General features: G+C 37.1%; 2 protein-coding genes across 2 annotated transcripts; both read right to left on the bottom strand.

The window, feature by feature from the left end:
* LOC105081047 (olfactory receptor 10AG1-like) lies at positions 1–957 on the bottom strand. The gene has a single exon (XM_074373041.1). It carries the CDS (start codon positions 955–957, stop codon positions 1–3), a length of 957 nt encoding a protein of 318 aa, XP_074229142.1.
* An 11089-nt stretch (positions 958–12046) lies between these two features.
* Positions 12047–12991, bottom strand: LOC105081046 (olfactory receptor 5F1). Its single transcript, XM_010970167.2, has one exon. The coding sequence runs from the start codon at positions 12989–12991 to the stop codon at positions 12047–12049; it is 945 nt and encodes a 314-aa protein (XP_010968469.2).
* Positions 12992–13279: the final 288 nt, after the last annotated feature.

The following is a 13279-nucleotide window of genomic DNA, read 5'->3' as shown; positions in this document are numbered from 1 at the left end:
TCATAGCACAGACCATTTCAGTAGGAGTTTTCTCAGTGCCACCATAACTTCTTTGTTTCTCAGACAATATATTATGGGGTTGAACATTGGGGTGACGATGGTGTAAAAGAGAGAGAGAAATTTGTCCATTCCTATGGAATGACTGGACTTTGGTCTCATGTACGTAATGATGCCTGAACCGAAGAATAAAGCCACAACCATGAGGTGGGAAGAACAGGTAGAAAAGGCCTTGGCTCGCCCAGTTGCTGAAGGCAGCCTCAGGATGGTGGAGATTATGTTCACGTAAGATCCAAGAATCAGCATGAACGGAACAGTGACCACTAGAATGGCAACCACATAAACCAGCATCTCAGTCGTAAACGTGTCCCCACAGGCAAGCTTGAGCACTGGAGGTATGTCACAGAAGAAGTGGTTCAGCTGGTTAGACGCGCAGAAGGGCAGAGAGAAGACCTGGGAGGTAAACCCTACGTGAACAGGGATCCCGCTCACCCAGCAGCCAGCTGCCAGTCGCACACACAGCCTGCTGTTCATGACCAAGGGGTAGAGTAACGGGTGGCAGATGGCAACGTACCTGTCATAAGCCATCGCAGTCAGAATAAAGCACTCCGTGGCTCCAAACACCAGAAAGAAATACATTTGGGTAGCACAGGCCAGGAAGGATATACTTCTATTTTGCTTACAGAGATCTACTAATAATCTGGGGACAGTGACTGATACATAGCATATTTCCAAGGAGGAGAAGTTCCCAAGGAAAAAATACATGGGGGTCTGAAGGGAAGGGTCAATCTTGATTATGACGATAATGAGGCTATTTCCCATCAGAATAATCAGGTAGATGATCAAAAACAGCCCAAAAAGAAATCCTTGGAGGTCGGGAACATCAGAGAAGCCCAGCAGGGTGAACTCCACCAGTGTCGTGTGGTTCCGCTGTGGGGGACTTTGTCCTCTGGATCCCATCTATGCATAAAAGATTTAGAAGTCACTTCAACTTGCTGCGCCCAGCAGCAAAATGGGACATAATAAATCAATGGTTTCCAATCCATTGAGATAAGATAGATATCCACATTTTTTTCATTTTTTTGTTTTGTATTTTTGGTAATATATTTGAAACCCAATTCTCTAAAATTCCACACCATAAAAGCAGAATGTAATCTTAAGCTCTATTTATTCTGCTCATATTAAAGGTGATGGATGTTTAAATGAACACAGCAGAACAAACAACAGTAAAATAAGAGCAAAACACAGGAGGTAGCTTACTGTGAGGATGAGAACTAATCTGGGTAACAAGACGTTCTCAATGTTTCTCATTCCTGATAAATTCAGTCTCTATTTGCTTTTTATTTGTATTTTTTTCTGCTTAGCACCTTCTAATTTATCATCTCTATGTGATCCTTTCACCCTTGATTTGACGTCTCCCCTGGAAGCTGCATCTCAGGGAACCAAAGGGCAGGGTGGTCAGTAAGATTCAGCTGCCAGGCCAAGCTCAGGACAACCTGGACCACTCACTGTGTGGAAGAGACTTAGACACCGATCAGAAAAATAAAAAGGGCTTCCCTGCCTCCATCATAGAAAAATGTTCCATGTAGCATATATAGAAATTTACATTAGAAATAAAACACCTAAGCAAGTCATATATTTAGAAATTTCGAATAGGAAATAATTTGAATAAGAATTATCATAATATTTCTCACCCCTACCATGGCCCTCAATAATCTTAAGAAGCTATACACTTATTTATCAAATTTTAGGACTTTAGGAGTATTTAAATGAGTTTACAGACTTTACGGGGTAATTAAATAAGAAAAAGGGAAATAAAAATGTGTAAGAGAATGTGATCTCAGAGTTCACACAACTGACACCAGATAAAATGTAAGACTTACATTTCCATAGGTTTTTTACCTTTAAACATGAATTTCTGAGTATATGTTATATTAGGCATATATAATACATTGTGAATGTGTGATATATATATTCTAAACATCTGTATGTGAATAACTATCCGAAAGCGCAGTGTTAAATGCAGTGTAGCCTTAATCACATCAGTTCCTTCAATAATTAAGCATTTTTGGACCAAACAAGTTTAGTCTTTCTTCCACCATACTGGTTCCTAGACATCACTTACTGTGATTTCCATCCAGCCATTAACGGTAAACTATGACCTTTTTAACAGATTGCCACGTATTCCTAAACCCACATTGTCATAAATGTCCTACTTTGTCCTTCATTTCCCACATCCTTCACGTCCTGCAGAATACAACTCCCCTCTCTTCTTTGAAGCCCCCCCAGTTCCCCTTCCTTCTCACAAAAACGAAACAGCTGAAACACTTAATTTCTACTTTAAGTTTCCTAGCTCTCACTGATCTCAAACTCCTCCCTTCTTCTTTCAGTGAATTCTCTTTAATTCACTGTCTAAATTTTCACAGCACACGCTAAAGGCAAAAACTCCCTCCTGACCCACCCCCGCTTGCAGCTCAGAAATGTCAAGAGAAGGGACCAAGGACCTGAGACGTTTGGGTTCAAATAATACGTGGCTCCAACACAGACGTGGTGTGCGCCTCTAAGTCTTCTCTGGTGATCTCTAGAGATCCTTGTGTATTCTGGTCTCTTCTCTCTCTCTTTTTTTTCCTCTTCTTTTCACATTTTGGTAGTTACCTTTGCATTTTATATCTTCTCAATTTTAAGATGCTATGTCTATATCTATATCTATATATGTGTATATGCTTTATTTTTCTTCAGAACTTACATGTTATGAAAACCAACTGGAGAAAAGGGGAATTCAATGTTCAGTGACAGAAGTTTGAATGCACATATCAGGCAGTAAATCAATGTATATTCTATCATATATTTTGTAGTTTATGATGGATAAATACTACATGTGTGTTAAATAAAAAGTGTACTAAATACTATGGACATTAATGATAAATAAATGAGTCGGTTTCCATGATTACAGAGCTCAGAGATAAGTGGTGACGGGTGATGACTTCAGACAGGTGAGTCAGGTCGTAGCCTAGAATGTGCAGCGTCTATGCAGAGAGAACCATAAAGTGCTATCGGAGTGGCAGATAATTACTCAAGGAAGTGGTAATTAATCTAAGGGTACCACAGAATTACTCTGTTATTTTTACTTCTTTTTAGAAAAGATAATACAACGTTTTCTAGGAAAAAAAAATACCCTCATATACTTACTCAGTTTTATATACCAAAGACTAGCCAGGTGCTTACATGGGGGCGTGGCTTATGAGTATTTCCTGACAGGTCACTTCATCAAGGTAGATTTTCCACTAATCTCAACAATTATGTTCCATTTAACTTGATTCAAGTACTCACTGACCAAAAATCTTGACACTGAGTGACTTAAAATGAAAACTAGATATGTCCTTATTTAAATTATCAGAGCTTAATTTTGCTTATTTGAAAATATATGCAGTAACAAGATGTAACGCAGGGAGCTGTTTTGAGAAGTAGCACCATCTATGTTAACTGCTTGATTTAAAATAGGTGGTTGTATAAATACACCCCAACTTCTTTATCCAGTCAGCACTACTGAGCCATAAAGTAAGAGTAAAATCTCGCCATTTTACAGCGTCATGGATGGACCTGGAGATTGTCATTCTAAGTGAAGAAAACCAGAAAGAGAAAGAAAATTGCCATATGAAATCACTCACATGTGGAATCAAAAAAAAAAAAAAAAGACACTCATGAACTTATTTACAGAAAAGAAACAGACTCACAGACATAGAAAATGGTTACGGTGGTGGGGGAAGGGGGTGGGAAGAGATGAATTGGGGTCTGAGATTTGCAGATACTAGCTACTACATATAAAATAGATAAACAAGAAGTTTCTTCTATATAGCACAAGGAACTATATTCAGTATCTTGCAGTAACCTATAATGACAAAGAATATGAAAACAAATATATGTATGTATATGTATGAGTGAAACATTATGCTGTATTCCAGAAATTGACACAACATTGTAAACTGACTATACTTCAATTTAAAAAATAAATTTAAAAAAGAAAAAAAAAACAGATCTTGTAGCTCTATAAGGCGTTCTCATTATGATCATTATCCTACTGATAGTGTTTTAACAGATATCTTTTTTTTTTCTCTTTTGGAACTTTGCTGTCTTTTATCCTGTTCTGAAGTAGCCTTTTATTAATCTAGGAGAGGGAAGAACGTAGAGGGTAGCATTTGGTCAGAATGCTGAGTTAAATTTAGGAGACCTCTTTATGCTGGTGGGTCTCAACCAGCAGCAAAATCTAGGGGGGAAACGCTTTAAGTTACTGGGCTTTTAGTTTTCAATTTTCTTTTTTTTCTGTCTCATTTGTGCCAGTCTCTTATAGTTGTACTTTGAACACATAAGACAAATAGACTCTATGATAGAAATGCAAGCGAAACGAAAGCCTGTTTAATGTCTGACAGTTTCCCCGGAGATGACCTTTTTAGATTATTTTCGTTTCTGGTTGCTCTACTTCCACCATTAACAAGTAATGGGACTTTCGCTGTTCCAACATGAGAACTTAAGTTTCTCCTTTTGCAATTTCTCTTTTTTAGCAGAAACTAGCGTAGCTACGGAGAATAAAAGAGTTCTGATTATTTGAAACTGCTTTTTTATTGTTAACAATGTTTAAACATATTATGTGCTACCTGTGTAAATGATTTTACCCATATGGTCACATTCATTGCATTCCGAATGAAGTAGGTACTGTTATCATTCACATTTTCATAAAGAACCAGAGGCATAGAGAGGTTAAGTAATCTGCCCAGTGTCAAGAAGGTAGTATGTGACTTTGGTGACTTCAGACTCAGCAGTGTAATGCCAGCGTCCATGTTCTTAATCAAAACTCAGTGGGCTTCATAGAACATTTAATTGGAATTATTATTTTGAACTTAATGTTCTGAATAATAGAAATAAAACCAAGTATTATAAAACTTTTCACAACAGCAAGTTGATTTCATGCCCATTGAATATTTTATTTACTGTTATAAAAGTGAATGACTGATTACGTATAGTTATAGTTTGTATATTTCAAGTTCAGAAGATGTATCTCATAAAAGAATCATATTAGAAGAAAGTCATTTTTATGTCTTTTGATTTTTGAGTTAACACACTATAATAAAATAACTGGGGTAAAATTATAACTGCTTACCTTTTTCTTTTATGGAGAAATCACTATGTGCTGCTCTTTGACAGAAAATATATATAATATATTTTATAATGTAAATGTCTGGTTTTAATTATTCAAGTGACATATTCAGTCATTCTTATTTTTCCTTGACACCCATACTTAACTTAAATGAATCAGTGCACCTTACGTAGAAAATACCCCATATTCATTGTAGAGACATCGTCTCTCCCTGACATGCTGTACTTTTAAACTCAACAAAATGTCTATCAAGTGGGAACTCAGAAAATAGCCCCGGCTGTCCCTGGCTGGGTTAGTGCTGCACTGAAGTTTCTCCCTCTGTGGAATATGGTCTGAGGAGCGCTGGCCCCCTGGCCACTCCTCTTCACCAGTCTCCCCATCCTCTCCACCTCTGGAGACCAGAGCAATTCTCTTACTGGGAAGGGCTGCACACGACACTCACAGTCTTAAAGTTGATGCATAACTACATATGCCAACAATGGCTACTGCATTTGAAATGATTAAAATACTATCTTTAACCTCAAAGAATGTAACTTGAAAATTATCTATCTGGTGTTCCTGCTTCCTCTAGCTTGTTTATGAGTTAAAGTCCTCTGTTCACACCATGTCTAGAATTTACCTTTAGTTATAGGTACATACATAAGAAGAAAATGAATTTGAACAAGACGAGACAGTACACTAAGTTTGAAGTTTTCTATATCAAGTAGGTCAGGATGGAAAAGTGACATCCGGGCGTTAAAGCTAATTAGAGAATATAGTGCAAATTTTTATTGTTGCTATGAATCTTTGGTGAGCTATGTAATTAATTAATGCATTCAGTCTTTCTCAATTTATTTACTGAAATATTCAGTAAATCTGGCCACATCAAGTGCTGTGACGTGCTCTTCAGGGAGCACAGAAAACTTTGTATCCTATGAATCGGTCACAATGCGTGACTGCCAAGCACCTGTTCACCTCTTAGCTGGGGCTGGTAAGTCACATTCTATGAGAAGGAGCCCATAACCCATTATCCTGCCAGCAAAGTCAATGTGGATTTTTTTTTTTTTTTTTTTGCTATAACGCTCTTGTATTTAACTTCTAGCTTGACTTTCATTATGTCATGTTTTACAATATATTCCGTAATCTGACTTTCTCTCTCGTCATAAATTACTTGACTCTAGTGCGTTTGTCTTATTTACTTATGCATATTCGGCTCCAAGCATGGCGCCATCTATGTAGAACACTTTGGGGCTTTTTAGGGACTCAGGAGATTACACCTGTGTCATTGAATCTTTCCAAATCAGTAGCCTTATCTACTGCGTTATCTTCTACTGCTGATAATGAATAAAATGTCTGAAAGATGGTATGAAATAAGAACACGATACACTTAAATGCAAGGCAGAGAGCTTGAAAGTAGGGAGACCAGCTAGCATGTGGTTGTGGTCACAGGATTTCAGTAGAGATTGTGCCCAAATATATTCTTTTTTGTTAATTTTAAATGTAGTAGATTTATAATTTTATATTAATTTTATGTATACAACATAATAATTTGATACTTTTATAGATTACACTCCATACAAAGTTTTTATAAAATATTGACTACATTCCCAGTGCTGTACATTACATCTTTGTCACTTTTGAAATTTTGTAACTATTAGTTTGATCCTCTTAATCCCATACCCCTAGCTTGCCCCACTCCACACCCCTTTCCCCATCTTGTAACCACTCATTTGTTCTCTGTATCTCTGAGTCTATTTCTGTTTTGTTGTATTTGTTCATTTGTTTGAATTTTTAGATTTCAGATGTAAAACAAAACACATAACGTTTCTCTTTCTCTGGCTGATTTATTTCATTAAGTATAATATCTGCCCCAGGTCCATCTATGTCATTGCAAATGGCAAAATTTCATTGTCTTTTATAGCTGAATAATATTCCATTATATATATGTGTGTATATTTTACCATTTATTTTTATCCATTCATATGTTGATGGACACTTAGTTTGCTTTCTTTGGAAAAAATGTCTATTCAAGTCTTGCCAAATTTTAATCTTTTTTAATTTATTTTTTTGCTATTGAGTTTTATGACATACTTTGGATATTAGCTACTTATAGGATTTATGGTTTGAGAATATATATTTCCCATTTATAGGTAGCCTTTTAATTTTTTTGATTTTTTCCTTTGTTGTGCAGAAGATTTTTACTTTGATGCAGTTGCAGTTGTTTACTTGTGCTTTTTTGCTTGTATTTTTGGTTCAGTTCCAATAAATCATTGCCAAGACCAGTGCCAAGAAATTCTCCCCTTATAATTACTTCTAAGTGTTTAATGGTTTCAGGCAGTGTACTTAATTAATTTAAGTTGATTTTTGTGTATGCTGTAAGATCGGTGTCTGATTTCATTCTTTTGTATGTGGATATACAATTTTCCCAGTCCTATTTATTAAAAAGCTGTCCTTTCCCCATTGAGTGTTCTTGGCTCCCTTGTCAAATATTAGTTGATGGCATGTGTGTATGTTTATTTCTGGGCTCTCGAATCAGTTCCGTTTGTCTATATGCTGATGTGTATGTGAGTACCATACTGTATCAATCATTGTAGCTTTGCAATATAGATCAAAATCAAGAAGTGTGATGCCTCCAGATTTGCTCTTCTTGCTTGAAATTTCTTAGCTGTAATGGTGTTTTACATTGCTTAATGCAGAATTAAGCCCAATGTAGTTGGATGTAAATTACTGCACAGCTTGTAAGTTACAGCTCTCAAAATAAGCAGCGTCATGCAGCACACCCTTGCTGGTGGTGGGCTGTTTCTCTCTTTGCAGATCCATCTGTGCAACGTCAAAACTCAATCTGCATCCAACAAGGGGTGGGTTTAGTCAGCCCATAAAGATCCCTGACAGGGGCAATGCTGTCATTGACAAAGAAGATGAAGAGAAGGGAATCACAAACTACACTTTAAATAAAAGAAAGTGAAATTGAGGAAGGGACAGACCCCAAGATGTCTGAGAGATGTGTGCAGGAAACAATCTGTGGTACAAAATCTGATCTCAGTGACTCACACATTAGTAATAAGGCTCTCTCCTGCAGGTCAGTGTCTTTAAAATCCCATGTTTGATTTTATTCCTCACATCAAATTTACCATGCTTCTTTGAACAGAACAACAGTAAATAGTTACTTCATATGAGTTTCATTTGAAGTTATTGGCCTTCTCATTGGGGAAAATGTAGTAAGTATGCATTTTTCAAGGAAAAGGTTAAAATTAAGAAATAGGAAAACAACACAGTAGTAGTTTTACTTTGGGGAAAAAATCACTGGCAATGGACCAATTTAAAATTAAAACTTGCTTCTTGTCACTCTGCTTCTGACTCTGGTAGCACTGTTCTATGAGCCTAAGTTAGTTGTCTGTTGGGCTCTACGATTGGAGGATAAAGTTATGTCACTACTCACAGCCATAGAAATGTCTTCAGCATTTGCTCTTTAAATGTTTTGTTTCTTCCTTTTGACTAACTCTCACCAAGCCCTCCTCTGTAACATGTGATTTGGGCACCATAGTCTATGACATGTAAAATAAAACCTCAGCTTGTACTGCACATGTTTTCAGTGATGCTTATTCTATTTTGCAGCTTAGTAAACTTTGTGCTTCCGTACTCTCTCCAAGCATGTATGTTGTTTTCATCATGCTGTTTTCTCTTACTAGTGTGTTAATGAATCAGACACACACTCAACACAAACATGGCTCATGAATTATATTTTATAAGTTTATTTGTTTTACAGCACAAGGTTAAAATGATCATGCAATTTCAAGAGGTTGAGGACTTGGAACCGAATTCTGAAAGTTGGAGTTTGATGTAGATCTTCAACAGTGTGACCTCCTGTTGCAAAACCTTGGAATTCTGTGGCCAAGGTTCATCACCTCCCTCTTTAGTAACACATGTAGGGGTAATAATTTTTATTAAGTGACTGAAACATTCCAAAGACCATTCTGAGATTTAAGGATGAAACATAGGTATATGCAAAGTTTTCACAGTAGGATGAAAAATCACAAAACTTAAAGGGATCCTAAAAGATAGTTCATATCAATTTCTCAGCCAAAGCAGTAAATTATATATAAGTTTAGCAGCAAATGACCACATTTTTGCTTTCTGAAGCCATACATTCTATGAGATACGTTTCATACATTTTCTATAAAATTATCTTGAAATTATTTCTATAAACCTATGTGTTTCAATAAATTTATATATTTTGTTCTCTGTATGTTCCTTTTCTACAGATTGTGTATTCTTTAATCAACTACTTTATATTTGAGTTTTTCCCATACACCTGACTGTTTGGGTTTTACTTTCTTGACATAATATTGTTTAGCTCTGTCCACTGAGACATCATTATGAGTTAATACACTAAGTTTGATTTATTTGAGCAGTGTGAAGTAAAATGGTATTATTGCTCACTTAATCTCACAGCTACCTTTTACCTAACTTTGTTTACAAAATGTAAAACTTCCCACTTTAATAGACAGAATTATTTTTGTGCATGTTAGTTTCTATTTAACTAACTAAATAAAGATGTTTATACATTAACATAAAACTGTTTCCTCATTAGACCTAAATGCAGAGCTCTATATATTAGTAATATACCATGTTTCGTAGTTGATTTGGATCCTTGTGATTCTTGAATATTGACTCTTTCATTCTTCCAACTTGTTTGCTACTTTTCCAACTTTTTGACATGCACAGATTTTGTAAGTCAGTCTCTGATCTCACCAAATCGCTGATGGATATTGACAAAAACAGAGCATAAAGGCAGGTATTTCAAACTTCCTTAATTAGTTTTAATAAATAAACTGTTCAAAAAACCTTGACTAGGCAAAGCGTTGACTGATAACTGTATATTTGTGGAAGGTGGTAACATTAAACATTTAGCTGAAATAAAAGACTAGGAACATTAGGAAAAAAGAAAGCAATTCAGGTAGCAAAGAGGCAAAAGGAACATGACATTCATAAGGAAGGGTGTAATAAATACTGTCAGATTCTAAAGAAAGAAGAGAATGATAAAATCAAAGTCAGTACAACAACTAGAAATCTCAATGCTTTTGCAACTTAAATTTTTTGATTTAAAGGAAATAAAGAATATTTTGAACATGTTTTTACATAAACACTTTGAAAAATAACAAGGAAATATGATTATTTAAAAATACATTTATAAGCAATTATAGGTTAAATAATCTCTATTACATAAGTACATATACAATGGATTGAAATTAACCAAGTTCATTAAGTGATATAGTTCACAAAGTTGGAAATATTTGTAGGCTTTGTAAATGTGAGTAATTAAACGTACGAGAGTAGAATTAGAGATCAGATAACAGGGCTCAAAAAATGGTTGTCTAAAACCCGAATCTCAGAATAATTGGATTTAATCTCCCAAACATTGTTTCTGTTCCTAAGTGTTACTAGAAGTTAAAGCACACAATGGAAGGAATAGAATATTAATACTTACTACTGAAATATCTTGGTTTTGTACTTGATTCCACTAAATACCCAGGACAGGGAAAGCAGAAAGAGTCCAGCCAACGAGCAGCCCGCTTGCTGGTGGGGGGGAAGGCAGGTAAATCATCTCTGAGAACAGCCTGATCAGTCTGCCGCAGGGCCTCCAGGGCCAGATAGCCAACTGGACCTGTGGGCTGAGAGCATGGCCCAGGGGCACACAGGTAACACGGATGACTTCATGACCATTCCTCTGCCCAGGGTCAACTACATGGAACACTGAGGGCAATGGATGATAGGGCTAGATGACTTCTTGTGACAGGTCATAAGGAAGCTCTGCTTTGCAACAGCACAGATGACCCAAACATCACAGCTTCTTGCATGTGCAACTTGAGCAGCAAGTGCAAGGGAAGGACCATGGGGCAGTTCTTCCCAAAAACTAAGTGTGCGCTGTCTCTTTGGCAAGCCCTGGTCCCCACTCAAGTTTCCTCCAGGGTTCTACTAAGCCAGCCCCCTATCTACCTCCACATTAATGCTTAGCTTTAACATTAAGATACACATTAATCGATTATTATTGTCAATTGATAAGATTTCTGTAAGCAGTAAATCCATGAGTCTATTGTGAAGAATATGTGTCAGATTCATCCATTAAACATTGATCCATCTGCTTTGGAACTACGCACTGATTCAACTCTGCAGGAGCTGAATGTCTGTGCATGTGGCTTTGTGCGGCTGTGTGAGTCTGGGCAACATAAGGTGAGAGAAGAATGGGGAATTTTCCAGAAGAAAAGAAGAGAGGGGAAGGAGGGCTATTGTAATTGGTGCATTCTAACCAGACAGCGGTTTTCTTGACAGCTTATGTTTGTACAAATTCACACGTATTATTTAATAAATTTACATGGGTAGGAAGGGCAGATAAAGAAAACAAAAGGTATGGTGTTTACAGTTGCAATTAAAAGTATGTTCCTGAAATGTGATTCACATATCTCCCCAGGAAACAAGTCAATAAATTAAAATGGAAAACTATATTAACTTTAAAACATTCTAGACATAGGTGATCTAGCTCTATCTCTTAAATCGTGAGTCGTGAAAAAGAAGGCATAGAGAAAAAATATATGGACAATTACAGATCCTTCGTATGGCTCCAGCCATGTGATGCTGTGATTTTATCTCTAAATACTTAATCCTTTTCTTCTTTAACCAAGTTTCCATTACAGATAAGTTCTATTTTTGAGAACCTGATGGAAATAGAGAATGATTAGAAGACAGTTCCATAGTTTTATATAAGTTTGGTAAGTTAGTTTAAACCCAGTTGGAAATATGTACTTGAGTATTAATAGAACGTGATTACTTAGAAAATAATCTGATGAAAAATCATAAGCTTGTACCAGCATTTGAAAATGTATTAAATATCCTATTGGGTTCAGAACATTAACCCAACAATCACAGACATGAAGGGATCCTTGTCCTAGGAACTGCATTCCATAGAGCCTTCTTCACTTCCTTATTCCTGAGGCTGTAGATCAGAGGGTTCAACATGGGGATGACCACCGTGTAGAACACGGAAGCCACTTTGTCTTGACTCAGGGAGTAGCTGGAACTAGGTCTCAGGTAAGTGTAGGTGGAGGTGGAACAGAACAGAATGATGGCTGTCAGGTGAGAGGCACACGTGGAGAAGGCTTTGCGCCTGCCCTCCCCGGAATGCATCCGAAAGATGGAGAAGAGAATGCAGCCGTAGGAGGCGAGGATCACCAGCAGAGTCCCGACCATATTCACACCAGCAAAAGTGGACAAAATGACTTCATACAGGTGAGTGTCAGAACACGAGAGCTTAAAAATTGGAGGGTTGTCACAGAAGAAGTGATGGATGACCCTGGACCCGCAGAATGGCAAGCTGCTTACATAACCTGTGTGAACCATGGAGTTCAACAGCCCTGCTGTGAAAGACCCAGCTGCCATTTTTAGGCAGACTGTTCTGGACATGATCAAGGAGTAACGCAGAGGGTTGCAGATGGCCACATACCGGTCATAGGCCATTAACCCAAAAGTGATGCATTCAGTTGTGGCAAAGGCTATGAAGAAGTACATCTGCAGGAAGCAGCCAGCAAAGGAGATGGTTTTCTTCTCCGACAATAAATCTGCCAGCATCTTTGGAGTGATGGTGGATGAATAACAAACGTCCATAAAAGACAGGTGAGCCAGGAGGAAATACATGGGAGTGTGAAGTCGGGACTCCATCCTGATTAATAAGATCATCCCAACATTCCCCAGAACTGTAAGTGTGTAAATCACAGCAAAAAGCAGAAAGAGGAGAATCTGTAGCCCTGGCGTGTCTGCTAATCCCAACAGGAGGAACTCAGTCAGCAAAGTGTAATTTTTTCTGGCCATTATTACAGATATAGTGTGCCTAAACTTGTATTACCTGTCAGTATCCCCCCCTACTCCCAAAGTTTCCAGGAAATAATAGAAATGTTACTGAAGTTAGTAACACATGGGAAAAATAAAACCCCTGCGATAATAGAGCATAGTAAACAGAGTGACTATCATAAAAGGAAACTTAACGGACAAATGAAAACATTGGAATTTATTAAACAATTGAGAGTATTGAATGAATCTCAGCTGTAAGAGTCTCAAATCACTAAGTCCACATGATCCATTTCAGCTTCTGAAAATGCA

This window comes from Camelus bactrianus, chromosome 10, assembly GCF_048773025.1.
Source record: "Camelus bactrianus isolate YW-2024 breed Bactrian camel chromosome 10, ASM4877302v1, whole genome shotgun sequence".
Lineage (NCBI taxonomy): Eukaryota > Metazoa > Chordata > Mammalia > Artiodactyla > Camelidae > Camelus > Camelus bactrianus.
This window is presented reverse-complemented; position numbering and strand designations above follow the sequence as displayed.